At 37.4% G+C, this 17,330-nt stretch overlaps 2 protein-coding genes across 2 annotated transcripts in view; one reads left to right on the top strand and one right to left on the bottom strand.

Moving 5' to 3' along the window:
• Positions 1–17,330, top strand: part of GALK (Mevalonate/galactokinase family protein) — a 135,022-nt gene that overhangs the window by 16,107 nt on the left and 101,585 nt on the right. The window lies entirely within an intron of this gene.
• Positions 12,985–16,398, bottom strand: LOC149553064 (uncharacterized). The gene is made up of 7 exons (XM_089789551.1): positions 16,264–16,398; positions 15,299–16,063; positions 14,855–15,153; positions 14,315–14,712; positions 13,994–14,217; positions 13,696–13,883; positions 12,985–13,598 (listed from the first exon to the last, which is right to left on the bottom strand). Exons 2-7 carry the CDS (start codon positions 16,036–16,038, stop codon positions 12,985–12,987), a joined length of 2,463 nt encoding a protein of 820 aa, XP_089645677.1. The 5' UTR covers positions 16,039–16,063; positions 16,264–16,398.

Genomic DNA, 17,330 nt, shown 5'->3' with positions numbered 1-17,330 from the left:
GTCTATATCTCATGTCTCTTTATAAACAATGAAGGAAAGAAAGTGAAACTTTTGTTCTGACGTCTGGAAATGCATGACCCAATCTTTTTTTAGTAACTCCTTTTTTGCATCAAATTTTAAAAAGCTAATCACTTGATCATATGTTTTTTCAGCATAATAGTCATTATTTTCTTTATCAACTATATCAAAACATCTCTGCCATATAAACCCTTTGCCACTTTCAACCTTGGAGTAACATGATTTAATTTCCTCATTTGTGTTGCGTCATTGGTTGACTCATTCAATTGCTCTAAGAAATCATCATGGATATTTTTGTGCTGGTAATCTCTTTGCCCGAAAAAACCCTTTTTCGGAGGCATTGTGAAAAAACAAAGACAATTATCAAAATTCTTCGAGGGGAATGAAAATTACTTATTGGGATTGAATTCTTCAGCTCCTTGCTCCAATAATTTGTGATTTGGCTTGGTATAGAACTTGGCTTCTGTTGGCATTGTATTCTGGCTCTTCAACAATTCCTTTTCAAAATAAGATGTCAATTTTCCATTACTTTTTCTACATGAATTCGTAGTAGAGGCCTTCTATTTTCATAAATGCTTTACAGTGAGCATGTATGCATGTTTCGTATCAAAATTTGAAAAATGACCATTGATTTGCAAAATTCTGACGGACTTGATCTATTTTATTTGTTGACTCACATTTTCTCCCTTGACATGGTAGTCAAACCAATCATGTTGTGACATTTGGAAACCTTCCGTCTTATCAACATCCTTGATGTAATGGTTATAGAATTTGGGACGCATCAACTCCTTGTTATGTCGCTATACTTTAAAATCTTGCAACTTTCTATAACGACATAACAAGGACCAAAGACTAACCTTTGATTTGACGACTGTAATGATTTTATCTTAGCTTTGGGTGGCCCATTGGACATGTGTCACATGATTGCTATCCTAGTTAGTACCTTGCCATGTCATCGTGACATTGCCACGTCGCGATACGTGTACTCCACTGCTACGTCTCCTGCCTCAAAATCCGTGCCAGGCCTCGAACTTCATGCCAAGTGTCACGATCTCATTGGATCTCGGGCATCCACATGTCAGTTGTTGATTGGTCTACGTCAGTTGTCAGTCTCGTAGTGCATGCCACGTGGTGGTTGCTCATTTGTCTCATGTATGGCATGTGTCTTCTTTTTGCAGACATTCCATGTAAGTTTTTATCCTTTTAAGATTTAGCCTGAAATGGATTTGATTGTGGACAGTTGTCATTATTTTGGAGACTTTCTCTAAAACTTGTTGTCCTTGAACATTTGGGCCCGAAATAAGGTTAGGGTTATTCGATCTTTGTTGATCAAATTGTGTGTAACATTGTAAAAGATGCCAATGCCGCAGTAGATGTTACGTCAAGTATGCCACGTCCTCTTTCTGGGGAATATGTGAATACAAGTCGACTGTTGCCGAAATTAGCTTGAAATTCATTTGGAGTTGTTGATTGTCTAATTTTTTGATGAGTTGATGGGCGGCCATGATTTGTTAAAGGTCAAATCCTGGCTGTAGAAAATCCTCGTGCGTAAACCATCACTTAAAACCCTCCAACACTGAGTGGGACATGTGGCGCCATCGTGTTGTATCTCAAAGCAAAGCCTACAAGCTTGTGAGACAACGCAAGTTGTAGATCTTACCTTCTTTACTGTCTGTTTTGGTCCTGCCTTTAACAATAACCGTGGAGACCTTGCGAATATTGCCATATTGATTGAGTTACACCTTAAAAATGCTAAAGGCTTAACAAAGTAGCGATACAGAGATAAGCCTTGGTCGTAGGGTCACCACTTAGAATTGCAAACTTCTTTCATAGTGCGAAACTTTTAGAACGTTGATTCAAAAAATCAAAAGGGTAAAACATGAAAACAAGCATACAGATGTGAAACTAGGGTTTTTCTAGCGAAAAATCTGCAACAAAAAACATAGAAACCCTAAGTGCACAATTTAAAAATTGGATTTTCACAATAGGTTCTTAGCATTTTTATCATGGTGAAAATACAAGCCTACACATCCAAATTCAAAGATTTTCTTTGGAGCCATACAAGCTTCCAAGGTACCCAATAGATAAGTTGGTCCTATTAGAGCCCACTTGACAACTTACTGTTTATGACAAGATTCAAAAAGGGAAGAAGTAGCTAGGATTGCATTTCCCAATTTCCATAGAAGGAAAAATTGATATATGTTTGTATCTAAAGGCAACAGAGAGATCATTAGACGAACTCCACTTCTTCCATTTGCCACTTTATCCAAAAAGTTCTTATATTGATCCCTAGAACAAGATCAAATTAGTAGCAGGATTGAAGTACCTACATAAAGTTCACCTTGAGAATATTTTGGGCAAATCCTGCAGATGAGAATGAAATTAGAAAAGGAATGCATTCAAGATTGCCTCTAAATATGGTTAGTCATGCAACCTATCCCATGTGCCTGATCAGATGGAGGAAAATCCAAATATAATGAAAAATGGATTCAATTCGGAAATAGAACAAGATCAAATTAGTAGCAGGATCAAAGTATCAACATAAAGTTCACCTCGAGGATTTTTGGGCAAATGTTGCAGATGAGAACAAAATTAGAAAGAGAATGCATTCAAGATTGCCTCTAAATATGATTTGATCATGTAATCTATTCCAAGTGCCTGACTAGATGGAGGAAGACCCAACTGTAGTGCAAAAGGTATTCAATCTGGAAAAGGCAGTTCATCCATGTGAATAGCAAAGGAAAGAAGTCGCAGGCCTTAACATGTTATCTAAGTCCATCTTAGATTTTACAAAGTGGTGGATTGAATGTAAACTAAACAAACTAGTTGTGCTAGAAAATGGATTCACATATTTATTGATTGGTCATCAACCACTTAGGGATGAATGACCAAGGCAAATATCCAAAGGAAGTTTGAAGAAGGGGACACTTCGTCACAAAGTATAGAACACATGAAAGGGAAAGGAAGCTCAAGAAAGGCAACCAAGGAGTAGATAAATTTTTTTGGAACCTCAACAAAAGAAGTAGAGGTTTGGAAATGTTCCCTCTTCACCAAGTCGCACTCCAAGTGTTCAAGAGATATAATTTTTTGAAAGACAAGAAATGGAGGCAAGCATAAGGAGATTTGAGCAAGAAGAAAATTTGGCAAGGCCGATATAGGATAGATTGAGTATACATGCCTATGAGAAATATGCTCAAGGAAAAAATAAAGATCAAGATATGGCTATAGATGAAAGTCTCGCTGCAATCTTGGAGCGAGAAATGATGGAAGCTGAGTCTAATCTGATAGAGGAAGAAGTTCCTACAATAGTGATAGAGATCCCAACCTTAGAGGTTGCAGCTCTTGAGGTAACATTGGATAGTCTAAGAGGCAAAGAAGAAATTAACTTTCGAGCAATCCAAGGGAAAGAACAATTGATGATCTAGGGAGATTAGAGCGGTGTTTAAAGCAACGGATTTAGAAAAGTCAAGAAAAGGATGTTGACTCAGCAAGTGAAATGCAAGAAATTTTGGACTGAGTCAACCAATCCAAGGAAAGGAGATAGCGAGAAGGTTCATGAAGGTTGTTAGAGGAGAATTATGTCAGGGTTTGACAGATCCAGAACAATATAAGAATAAACAGTTATATGTAGAAATAAAAGAAGAATACAGAATGAACACAGATAACACATAGATTTAACGTGGTTCATCCCAAAACTTGGGCTACATCTACCTACACAGCCTTCAACCTTTCTATTATGCAACAAAAACGTACACCTATATTACAATGCATTATGCATCTCAGCCATTTATAACATTGTTTTAGGACAACCTCTAAAATCAACCATTTTAGGGTTTTTACAATGTCGGTTTTCTTTTCCTGAAAAAAGCACAAACATTTTCGGCATTGCGCACCAACCAGAGGTGAGGGGCGGCAGCCCCGAACCTTCGGCAACTACATGAGCAGTCGCTACAACATCAACACCACTACATGATCAGTTGCCACTATCAACAATCTCCCACTTGGAGATTGATCAGGCTCCACACCAAACAAATCGAGATCTACAATTTTGCAAATTAGAACTTCTATAGTCAATAAGACCAAAGATCATATCACTCTAGATGAGTACCATGTCCCATTGAATGAGTTCCTATTCTAGAGTGTTCAAAGCAATGGACTTAGAAAAGTTAAGAAAAGGGTGACTTGGTAGGTGAATAACAAGAAATTTTGGAACGAGTCAAACGATCTGAGGAAAATGGGAAAGTGAAAAGCTTCATTAAGGATATCAACAAAGAATCAAGATATAGGATTTTGTAAATTGCAGCTCCTACATTCGATAAGACCAAAAGATCAAGCTCCTACATTCGATAAGACCAAAAGATCAAAACACTCTGGATGATTTCGATATGTCCCATGAAGAAATAATAGAGGACTTTGATGATTTCATTGAGGCTTTTAAAGAAAGGATAAAAAAAGATGGAAGAGAGATACAAGAAACAAAAAAGAGAAATCTAGACTTTGTGTCAATTCATAAACAATTTGCCTCATCCTATAATGTCCCCATTTTTAGCACGTTCCTGCAATTGGTTTGGTCAGTTCATCATCACGACCCTTGTGAACTGACAATGGGATTTGAGGGTCTTAGTTGTGGACTTGCTATTTTTAGTAAGACTATTTGGGGTAGTTGCCATATTAGGCAGGGCAGTTGGTCATCATTTGCATTGGATGGAGCTATTTATTGTTGGGTTCATATCTATTAATTAATTTTTGAGGCTTCATTGTTATAAAGGCACTTAAAGCTATTTATTGTTATAAAATGGAATGGTGAAGATGAAGCTTCTTAAGTGAAAAGAGTGAAGAGAAGATGAAGCTTCTTAAGTGAAAAGAGTGAAGAAAAGATGAAGCTTCTTAAGTGAAAATAGTGAGGAAGCTAAGTACCCAATTGTGTTATAAATATGAGCTCATTTGTGAGAGAAAGGCATTGTCTATTTGATTTTATTTGTCTTTGTGGGTGTTTTTGAGATGGTGATTTCAATTCCCTTGCTTAGGTATAAGGGTTTGATCTGAAAGTCTGAAATTGGTGTTTCCTCGTACTGTGCTTACTGTGGCTTGAGGATTGAGTTTACTGGTGTTACCTTGTGTTTCCATGCTTAGGTAATGTGGGATTAGTTCTGAATTATCCGAGAATTTGTGGTCTTTCATTTCTGTGGTTTCTGTAGCTTGGAAGACATTAATTCCTTGGAGAATATATTATATTTCATTTGCAATCACTAGGTTTCCTTATCAAAATTTGGCGTCAAAGTGCCTGGCTGTAACGTGATTATTTTCCCTTGCAAGTGGTTACTGTTGGTCTGCAAGTTTGTGCGCTTAGCCTCTTGGACAATGGCTACTGTGGTTGAGCGATTGGGATATTAGTTGGCAAAAGTCAAATACTAGTATCCCTGAACTGTGTGTTGTTCCAACCTGATAATGAGATCCTTGGGCGTGGGTCTATAGGCTTGTTTGGTACCCAGGCGCGTTTGTGCCTAGCTGCGATCAGTTTGGGAGAAGTTTTGACCTATAAAAGGCCCTGTGCGTGCCTGCTAAGGCATCATCTGGGCGACCTCTTGGGTGGTGCTGTTGGATGTCGATAGTGGCATCATTCCTGACTGCTGCAGCTAGCATATTACGACTGCATTTTGGAAGACTGCGAGCAGACTTGGCTTACGGGGTACATTATACCAGGTTCATTGTTCATTTTAATTATTATATTGTATTCAGCATGTCACACTACAAAGAAAATATAAGTAAACAATTTGGTATTTGTTCATCACTTGCAAATCTTGTTATTTTGGCATAGCACTAGAATTGAAAGAATTGGGGTACTATTATTATTTCATTGCATTTCAATAAATATGTTATGGTTCAATTTAAAATTCTCTCTTTGTAAACTCCACAAGACTACAACATAAATCTAAGTGGTAATAGAGTTTGCTTGCCAAGTATTTGATGAAATGTCAACAACTGAATTATAAAGGAATTTGGTGCTTGCCAAGTTGGAATCGGTGAGGGTTATTACAGTGGTATTAGAGCGAGGTTTCTTGCCATCATGTGGGGTAGGAAAAAAATTATTAATTTTGATTTGCTATTGTGATTGGAGTGACTGATACTCTCGCATTTATTCCACCTATGGACAAATATAGGAGGACTATTTGTTATGGGGACCGACATAATAGTGAGGAAAATAGCAAGAAAACAGATGCTCTGAGGGAGAGTATGGAAAGTCTTAAACTACATTAGAAAAGGTTGGAGGCAAGACTGTTGGATCCTTTTTAGTGGGCCGGCTCCGAGGATGCAGGAAAGAAGGCTTGAGTTTTCCCTTGTAGACATTCATGATGTGGATGAACCTGTGTTCAGTATGACAACCTCTAGTCCTATCCGTAGTTGTAATGATAAACTTACGACACGAGGACATGTGGATGCATTAGTTTCATCAGTGGACAACAACACTGAGCTTCAATAGTTTGAAGATTCTAGAGTTGATGCTGTGGAGGCAAATGATGCAGTCATTATCACTAAGTGTTTAGACTCTTTTGAGGAGGTACTTGTTTTTGGAGACTATGCAAAGAGTATGAGCATTGATGTATATGACAATTGTTGCAGTGCAGGAGGCAACTGCCTTCTCTGATGGGACTGATAGATGCTTGGAGCCACCCAAATTTGATACTTGTGATCTGGGTGTTCTAGTGGAGTCAATTGACGGAGGTTTATGCTCCAACATTATTGATACACAACATGACATTGAGTCAACTATGCAGAGTCAGGTGATAGCAATGGGGGAACTGTCAGGATATGGGAATACTAGTGTTATGGACACGTTCGATGATTCATTTGAGGATGTCATGAGTTGCATTGGGTCCAGTATTCCATACCAACTGCTTAGTGATGACTCCAAGGAGTTTTTGGATGGGTCCCATAATTGATATTTACAAGGATTTGCTACGACGGGGGAAGAAGAGATGTGTGAGGAGTTCAATACAACTAGGGTTTCCACCTCTTCTACGGAGGTGTTGGTAGAGTTACTCAATAGTAATACCTTGGTTATAGATGTGTGTGAGGACTAAGGTGAGCGATCTTGTGGTGAGTAGTTTTGATTTAGTTTCCTATCACAGTGTAGTTAGTGAGACGGAGAGCTTACATAGGATTTAGGGGCTATAGAGACATCATGTGACCAATTAGCTAAAGGTGAGCGATAGTGATATCCTTTAAGCTCTAGAGCATTATGTTGTTATCTGACAGATGTTAGCTGCATCTAGTTGGGGTGCTCCTATGACAAATGGGTACAGTGATAGCTGCCTTTCCCTAACAGAGGTTCATTTGCTTTGAGAGGCCATCAAGATCTTGAAGCATAATTATTATCAGTTGGTAGTTGATAGGGATCAGCTTTTGGAGTGGGGTAGCACCTATTATGAGATATTGTTAGAGAAATAGGAGGAGATGGTTGAGCTCACCCGGGAGTTTTAGGTGACTGTGGACACTCTTCAGTGTACTCAATTGGCTATCCAGGAGTCAATCATGTTTGGATGAGGTTATCGTGGAGTTGGAGCGTGTTTAGTCTGCACCAACCCTAGACCCATTTCAGTTACATATAGTGGTGCTTGGTGGTGACTTTACTTCCATAGGTAGGGAGGATGGTTGTGGAAATGAGGCAAATACATTCATCCGAGATATACATGTAGTGGATATAAAGGAGATGAGAACATAAGTGGAGAATTGCGAAGTGAGTCCTGTTGTGCCTAGTTCTGCAGTGGTCAACATGGTAGTGGTGGACTCTTGAGAGGGATGTGTGCTTGTTTCTTATACCACTCCCTCTTCTTCTCATGACTTGGGTAGGCTATCACTTGATGTGGAGACGAGCTCTCGCAGGGATTGGTTTGCTTCAGTCGGAAGCAAATCTATTGCTTCATCTTATACAATTGGTAGTATTGGATAGTTGGCCATGCCATGATTTCAAAGGGATCAACCATGTATTGTAGGGGAGTAGGTTGACACTTCCTCATATAATTTTAACTGCATCGAGTCATTCATGGAGTATTTATTGGAGAGTGCAGATTTGCAGGAGGCACCATACAGAGCATTTGAGGCTACTCTCATTCGGGGCCTTGTGGTATTCAACGATTGGTAGGAAACATTGTATAGAGCTTGGCTCTAACAAAGATTGGCTCTTTTTACCGACATTACACGGTGAGGAGTGCTCATCATTTCACTTTTGACCCATTGGTTGAGGATTTGGTTTCACGCAGGTGTGGGTTGGCTCTAGTTCCATACCATCCATTATGGGATGGTTTAGCACCGTCTTTTGTAGAAGGGTTCAGCAACTGCAAGCTAGGTCACTTGCAGTATCCACACACCCAAGATAACGTAGTAGAGGATGGAGTTAGTGGTAGTGTTTCAGGTACCTATGGTTGTTATCATAGTTGAAAATCTCTTGTTGGCAATATCTTGCTGGACCCAAAAAAATCAAAATCTCAGAAATAAATCGACACTTTTATCAAACGTTTGAAAACATATATTTTTTAAAAATTATCTTAAAAATCCATACACATACACCAAATTTGTAGTGCACATACTGAATTAAGATATCCACCATATACTAATCAAAGTTTTGACATAAATGGATATAAGTAATAATTTCAATAAGTACATTAGTGTACAAAAATAAATAATTGTAAGTGTAATATATATCCAAAATTAGTATACAATGTATATAATACATATTAGTTATTACAAATATATTTTGTAACTTACATATATAAAAATAATTAACAACTTAATATCTATTACTACGGTATTATCTGTTACTGCATTTGACTTTGGACTTTGAATGGTGTAGAAACAAAACTCTGAAGTCTGAAACTGACAACAATGGACCTCTCCAAGAATGTTACTGCAAACTTTTGCAAAAATCTGTGTAAAAGATAACAGATGGTGGCAACAAATGACGGACAATGGAAAAAACCCGATGTTAGTTCATATAAGACAACCCTAAAAGTTTCTGATTGGCATTTTTTTTGTTTTATAATCGCAATATTTTCAATTATGGTTGTTACCATCTCCGCAATGCAGTTTGGTGTGAGTGTAAGTTATATTGGGGTTCTATGTTGACTGAGATGTTGCTTTGGTTGGATTGAGTACCAATGAGATGTTTACTTCATCAACACCTGCAATTAGTTTTTGAATGATTTTGTTATTGATATCAGTCATTTGGTGCTGGTAGTACAAGAGGTGGTTGTACACAACAGGGATAGTATGCAGTTCTTCACTTGGAATCTATGTGGACTGTGATGTCATTTTGCTAAGGGATTGCTTGGGGGCAATCAATTTTAAGGAGGGAGGATTGTAATGTCCCCATTTTTAGCTGGTTCCTGCAGTTGGTTGGTCAGTTCATTGTCATGACCCTCATGAAATGACAATGGGATTTGAGGGTCGTAGTTGTGGATTTGCTATTTTTAGTAAGTCTATTTAGGGCAGTTGCCATATTTGGCAGGGCAGTTAGTCATCATCTGCATTGGATGGAGCTATTTATTGTTGGGTTCATATTAATTAATTAATTTTTGAAGCTTCATTATTATAAAGGCACTTAAAGTCATTTAATCTTATAAAATGAAATTGTGAAGATGAAGCTTTTTAAGTGTTAAAAGAGTGAAGAAGAAGATTTTAAAGATAAGCCTATTTTTGAGAGAAAGGGTTCCATGTAATGTCCCCTTCTTGATCATTAAATATATCACTCTATGGGTCAATTTCTAGGACAAGAACATTTGAAACTGAATTGTAACTTATAGAAATAACCATAGATGATGGTAACTTCCTAGAAGGCACTTGCTAATTGTTATTTCTTAAATGTCTTCCTTATGGCTATATTGAGTTTTGAACATGAAGCAGTTTATTTTGAGGATGTTGATGTTAAGTATCCAGTGTTGATTCAGAAACCAGTAAGCATGGGCGTCAATGGTTGAACTCTGATTCTGGAAATGCATCTGAAACTACTGTTGTTTTAGAATTTGATTTATGTGATTCCTCTAGTGAGTGGATGTCCTTATTTCTAATACTGTATAACATTTGGCAACTAACTGGTGTTTTTCCAGAACTCTTTTAATTGCTGGGTCTTTTTCACCTCGATGCCTTACTCATGACAAATTTTTGTTCATGTCTTTCTACTGTCTTCTTTCAGTTTATGAGATGCCTAGCTTGACATTGAGTGGGCTCATGAGTTTTTCTAGCTTCTACAAATCAAATATTTATCTATTGGTAAATAGAGTATCCTTCTCCAAGTTACTGATTCTCGTTATGATGAACCAACTTATCCATGATTTCCATTTCTTATTTAGAACTATATTCATCAGAGAATGATGACATTTCTGTATGTAGTCAAGAAATATAGTAGAGGGAATGACCACATCATCCCACTGTAAAACAACAAAGACATTAATGACTTTGGACAAAGTTGCAGGCTATGCGAAGTTATCTCATACATCTTGTATGTGATGCGTATATGTCTTGAGATTGCTGGAGATACCTCTTGAAGGCAGTAGCCACAAGATGGGTTAATATGAGAGATGTTCCAGTTATTTGCTGCTGAATATTATCAATCCTCCAATTTGTGTTTTCCTTCATGCCATCCAACTATTGGATTTTCAGTGTCCAATCTATGCTCGATGGAATCCTTGTGTGATGGTGTGTATTCTTACTTGACCCATATCTCCTTAGGACTCGATGCTACTTTGCTGTCGGGTTTCCTGTCTACTTGGCTTGGGGTCAAATCTCTGTCTAACGTGGCTGTTGCTTCCTGTTCTGAGTTGGCTGAGTGGGATTCTCTGATGCTTAGTCGGATATATGTGACTGCTGCTCTTTCCGTTCGTCTGTAGATTATCAAAAAGAATCTCCTCTTTCCTTTCCTCCGTCGATGGTGGCTACTCCATCTTTCTTTTCTTGCCTGTCCTCTATTAAGATAATATCTTATACTTTCTATAATAGTCAACTACTTGTCTGTAGTCCGTCTTTCAGTCTAGATAGGAATGATTCCTATACCGTCTCTTTTTTCTTCAGTCCAGATAGGAATGTTTCCTATCCTGTCTCTAGTTTTGTTTCTAATTCCGTCTTCAGTCTACGTTGTTTCTTTAAAAGAAACAACGTCATTGTAATTCTTTATAAGGAACATATTTGTTCCTCTGTTAATCAATGAATCATCCAAAAATCCGTTAATCTGCCAACTCTTCTTGAATCTTGTAACATGGTATCAGAGCTATTACTTAAATTTTTTTGAAAAAATTTATAATTTCTTCGTGAAATTATTTGTTTAAATTTTTTCAAAATTTTTTCTGTTGAAATTCTCTAAAACCCGCTTAGGGTTTTCGGCCTAGAGAAATTTCCGAACTCGGGTCTGCCTGTGTTTGTTCAGCACACTCTAGCCCCATTCGTCCATGCACATCGATCCTTGAAGAAAAATCTGCCATTTTTTATCAAGAAATCTGAAGTATTTTCAAGCTTTTTTCAGCTAGGGCCATTTTTTTTCGAAACCCTAATTTTTGGGGTCGAAAAAATATTTTGTTTGCAGATTCTTGGTGGGTTTTTCGAAAGCTCAACTGGGTTGTCCGTTTTTTCTGGGTGCCTCGATTTTCGAGCCAGCGGATCCAGAAAATGACAGTAGATTCCTTTTGGGTTTTTCAAGCTCTCTTCTGGGTCATTCTCTGATTCTTCTGGGTCTTTCATACTTTTGCCTGGAAGAACGTGCCTTCACAGATTTTCATTGAAAAACGTGCCATGGCATTTCTGACAAATATTTTGCTCGAACATAATTCCAAATTCAATGGTCGCAATTATGGAACCTGGAAGCAGCGCATCATCGCAATCTTCGAATATTGAAACACCGATCAACTTGTTCTGGGTGTTACGCAGCGTCCGACTTCTCCGGGTCCTGATCAAGGCGAAGCTGCATTTTTCGCCTTCTGAATCTGTTTCTGTTTTTATGGGTTTGTTGATTTTCTCCTCAAAAATCATTTCAAGTTTTCTGTAATACGCAAGGTTGTGTGAGATTCTGGGTTTGTTGATTTTCTCCTCAAAAATCATTTCATGTTGTCTGTAATATGCAAGGTTGCGTGAGATTTTGGGTTTTACCCTTTTTTTTCACAAAAACGAAGTTTTGTAATCTATTTTGAGTCAGCACTTTTCTGGCAAAGCTTCTTGGTTTCAGCATTCTGTAGATCCAAGAAGGGTCTCAATTATCACAGAATGTTCCGACATCCGTACGTTGACCATTAAGGAAGGGTATTAAGATAAAAGCTTATACTTTCTATAATAGTCAACTACTTGTCTGTAGTCCGTCTTTCAGTCTAGATAGGAATGTTTCCTATCCCGTCTCTTTTTTCTTCAGTCCAGATAGGAATGTTTCCTATCCTGTCTCTAGTTTTGTTTCTAATTCCGTCTTCAGTCTACGTTGTTTCTTTTAGAAACAACGTCCTTGTAATTCTTTATAAGGAACACATTTGTTCCTCTGTTAATCAATGAATCATCCGGAAATCTGTTAATTTGCCAACTCTTCTTGAATCTTGTAACATCCTCTGTCTTTTTTTCTTCCTTTGTTAATACCATAGTTGGAAAACTCGCCAAATGCAAAAACTCGCCAAGCCCCCCAAAAGTTTAATCGGGAAAAACTCGACAATTTAAAAAAAAACTCGGGAAAAACTCGGGAACCTAAAAAACCGCTGAAATTTAATTAAAAATACATTTATTTTGCAAAATTTAATGAGAAGATGAATCTAATAAGTTAATTAAAGACAATACAAAAGAAAGAAACAAAGTTTAGATATATATAAATGCATAATGCGTACAAAATTGCATTCTCATGCAGAATGCTCATGGTAGGAATCAAAATAGTAAATTACTAAATAGTTTCAATCTGTCAAACTAGAAGTAAATACTAAAAGTCTAAATACATCAATACAATGTTAATCACATCTTCCTCTTTCCACTTGCACTAGCAGGAAAGCGAGGGGGTCTAGTCCTAGAAGAAGTGCCCCGCATTGGGATAGGGCGTGAGCTGCGTGACTGTGAACTCTGTGGCTGTGCCCCCTTGCTCGACATCCCTACTGATTGGCTCAGCGTCCTAGAAGAGGATGCATTTCCTCCTAATGGTAATGCCTGATCCTCGCCTGAATCATCATCATCCTCGTCCTCATCCTCAATGTCATCCATAGTGAACTGAAAATCAGTGTTAGCCTCCCCCTCCATGGCCTGCCTCTCCAAATCAGCGATCTCATCTGGTGTAAACAATGGACTTGGCTCCTGTGCTGTCCAATTAGAATAAGGATCTATCTCATCTAGATCAAGCGAACTAGGTAGTTCTAAGAGCTGTGCCTTTTTTATGCGCAACTTAAGATTATAGTGCACATAAACAAGATCATTAAGCCGTTTTTGAGTCATTCTGCTTCTTTTCTTTGTATGGATGGACTCAAATAAGCTCCAATTGCGCTCACAATGGGATGAGCTACAAGGTTGGGATAGGACTCTGAGAGCAAATTTCCTTAAATTGGGGGTATTGCCACCCCAACTTGCCCACCAAGCATCTGCAAAACAAAATTAAAAAAGTTATAAAGCAATAAAAAAAAAAAATCAGAAGCACAACTTATCAATTAGCAAAAGTTTTAAAGTTTGATGCTTTACCTGGTGCTTGAGTAGATCTTGCTCTCTTTGCTAGCATAGAAGAGAACAAAGGACCCCTTGATTCCACATAGATTTGTTGTTCGGTCACAATAAGGTCTCTCTCCTCTTCACTTGATATCATTCTCTCAATGCATTTAGAGAGACCTTCCATGACCTTTCCAGTAGAATCTGAGTAGGAATCATCAGCCCTAAAAAAAATAGAAAATGATATCAAGTCTTACTACACAACCTTAAAAAGTAAAGTAAAATAAAGACTTATTAAAATTCCAACTTCAAGGACAATCAATTATCATAGTACCTGAATTTGGGATTGAGGAAGTAGCCTACTGCATGAATAGGTTGGTGGAGCATATTGTTCCACCTCCTATCAATTGTTTTCCAAATGGGGTCAAATCTGAGACTGTCCCCGTGATAGTAACTTCTAACAGCCTCTTTCGCCCTATCCATGGCCTCATAAAGACTTCCCATTGGGGATTGCTGCCCATCACATGTGCGCAAGACTAGAACCAGGGGCAGAGACATCTACATTTGAAATTTGAAAAATACAAATTAGTTAATAACATAGTAAGTTATGAATTGATAATGAAACTTGAATAAACTAAAAATATAATGAAGTTACCTCCACAATCTCCTTAGCCTTTGCAAAAAAGCTATCATCAAAGACTATTCGTGCCATAGCCTCTCCTTCGGGCTTCTTTGAGTAAGGTGAAGCAACCCAATCAGCACACACAAACATTTTCTTCAAAGCCAATATGTGGTCAAGAATACTTTGCAACGTTAAGAAGACCGTTGCAAACCTTGTCATAGCAGGTCTCATCAAATCTTTGCCTTTAGTGGCTTTTCTCATCAAACTGAGAACCCATGGGTGATTATAGATATATTTCGTGACTCGCCTAGCATCTTCCACAACTGGACTCACCCAATCAAGTTTTCCTATGTCCTCCAAAAGAAGGTCAAGGACATGTGCTGCACAAGGTGACCAAAAAAGTGTGGGATGCCTCTTTTGGAGGATTCTACCTAAAAGATTAGCAAAAAATCAATAATCAGTAACAAACTTTCCATATTTAGTATTTACAAATTACATCAAATCTAAATTGAATAATACCATAGCATTACATTCATGATTCATATTGATTCAAATATAAAAAATTAAATCTACTTGCTACCACATATGCTGCTGCATTATCTCTGATTATTTGCACCACATTCTCTATTCCCACCTCCATGACAACATTCTCCAACATTAAAGCCAATGTGGCTGCATTTTTCACTTTGTTGGAGGCATCGACAGATTTCCAAAACACCACATCATCTTTGCAAGCAATCAAGAAGTTAATAATGGTTCTACTTCTTCCATCTGTCCACCCATCAGATAAAATGGTGCAGCCATACTTCTTCCACTCTTTCTTTTGGTCTTCTATCAACAATGTTGCCCTACCAACCGCTTTGTCAAGCAACCTACAAAATTTAGGTGTAATATTAAATAAAGTGTAAGTGTTAGTAAAAAATTAGGAAATAAGTTATAACAATTAAGATTTAAAATATAACAATGAACTAAAGTGAATCACGATTATTTACAATTACTAAATAGTAAAATACTAACCTTCCACTCATATCCTTGCGATTAGGCGGCTTGTACCCTTTGCCTGATATTGTCATTGCATTCACCATATTGACCCAATAGGGACTATCAGCGGCATTCATTGAGATATTGTTGAAAAACCAAAAATCAGCTACTGCAATATCAGTTTGCTCATGCACCTCCTTAAACCATGCAGTGCCCTCTAATGATGGCTGTGCTCTAGGTGTGTTCCTGGGCACAAAATAACCACCTATCCCTGATGGGGATCCGGATGGTGATGATGAAGAAGTAGGAGATGTAGAAGAAGTGGAACCGGTAAAAGAGAAATTTTGTTTGCGGATCCGTGGGCCACGAAGAGATCCTGGTATGTTCTCAAGTGCTTCTTCTTCCTCTTGCATATCAAAAGGAGCTCCTTCAGATTCAGCTATGGCTGCCCTCATAGATAATTTTGCCCTCTCCCTATTCAATTTTTTCTCTTCAACAGCTGCAAGTAGGGCATGGATGAATCTTTTTTCTTCATCAGTTACCTTGAGACAAGGATTTGAGTCATGTTTCTTTATGCCTGCAAGGTGGTATTTGAGGCGGTTTATGCCTCCAGAAATAATTCTCTCACAGGGAATGCATATCACCTTCCCAATATCATTTGGACTTGGAGCTTCATAGGCATACCGCCATGCCTTATCTCTTGCATTTTTAGGCCGAGTGCCTATATATCCAGATGGGCATGGTGTTTGTGGCCACTCTTCTTGCGGGTTTGTCATGTTTTCTTAATGCTTGTCCGCTGCCCTACACATAAATAATTAAATTTATAGAAAAATGAATAAACAAAGTTAGAACTTAGAGTTAGAACTTAGAAGCTAGAAGTTTAGAACAACTAGGGTTTCAACTTTCAAATGATTTGAAATCATTTACAAACAACAACAAAAACAATAAAAGCTTTGCTTAAAACTATAAAAAGTTTTCAAACAATGATAAGATGAACATACCTGGAAAGAAATTTCTCTTCTAAATTCGGTTAGAATCCTCCAAAATCCACTCCAATCTGCCTTTAATCACTTGCAATCAGCTAAAACCTTCTTTGCTCCACACAAATGAAAGAAACAATGCAAAAAACAATGCATTTTGACCTATTTAAGCATCATTGGCCGCGGGTTCCCTGAACCGCGAGTTTTTTACATTAACTCGTCGAGTTTTTGATTAAAACTCGCCGATTACTCGATGAGTTTTTGGACTCACGCCGAGTGTTTTGGCAGGCGAGTTTTTGGGCGATTTACTCATCGTCCCAAAATACTCGGCGAGTTTGTCTTCCATCTATGGTTAATACTATCACTTGTTTAATATATGCGTGAAAGAGAAAAGTCGCAACTATTGATATTAATTCAAAATATTGGTTTGTTATTACATTGAAATATTTATACGAATCTTACATATGCTTATATTTCAATCATAATAAATATAATTGTATGATATGAGTTATTTATATTATTTAATCAAATAATTAATATAATATATTTCAATAGTATAATTTCATTTATTCATTTATAAGATATTATATTATTATATTAATATAATATATTATGTTTGATTGATAATATTGATTATATTATAATTTATATTTGTCTATTAATATACATATCATATATATATGTTTTCTCAAGATTATTAATTATTATTAAATTTAATTCTAGAATTGGGGGACATTACGGTCCGCCCTTCCCAAAATTGCTTGTCCTCAAGCAATGCACTATTTTCTCTCCTTGTGATTTTCTATGGCCCTGTCACAACAATTTCCACTAGGATTAGATAGCTATAAATTTAAATATCGCAAGATGAGATTTAAATTACTAAGAATAATTTTAGTGAAGGAACTTATCTCAATTTGCAGCACTTGTGATTTGCCTCTTGCTAACTATTGCTTTCTTTTAGGATGAGCAAGCCTTTAGAGATGTAGAGTCTTTGTCTTAATTCCTTTTTAAGAATTCTAGTATTCATTAGAATGTCCTCTTAACTTCAACACTCATAGAGAATGCCCTTGATCCAACCTTGACAGAAT

The sequence above is a fragment of the Cupressus sempervirens genome, chromosome 6 (genome assembly GCF_028749045.1).
Source record: "Cupressus sempervirens isolate cs-2001-9-10 chromosome 6, ASM2874904v1, whole genome shotgun sequence".
Taxonomy (NCBI): domain Eukaryota; kingdom Viridiplantae; phylum Streptophyta; class Pinopsida; order Cupressales; family Cupressaceae; genus Cupressus; species Cupressus sempervirens.
Note: the sequence above shows the minus strand (reverse complement) of the source record. Positions and strands in the feature narration are given on the sequence as shown.

Coding starts and splice junctions, on each gene's coding strand:
- LOC149553064 (XM_089789551.1), bottom strand. CDS start 16,038: ATGACAAACCCGCAAGAAGAGTGGCCACAAACACCATGCCCATCTGGA. Junction 14,218..14,314: donor AGGCTAAGGAGATTGTGGAG/GTAACTTCATTA, acceptor TTTCAAATGTAG/ATGTCTCTGCCCCTGGTTCT. Junction 13,884..13,993: donor TTCCTCAATCCCAAATTCAG/GTACTATGATAA, acceptor TATTTTTTTTAG/GGCTGATGATTCCTACTCAG.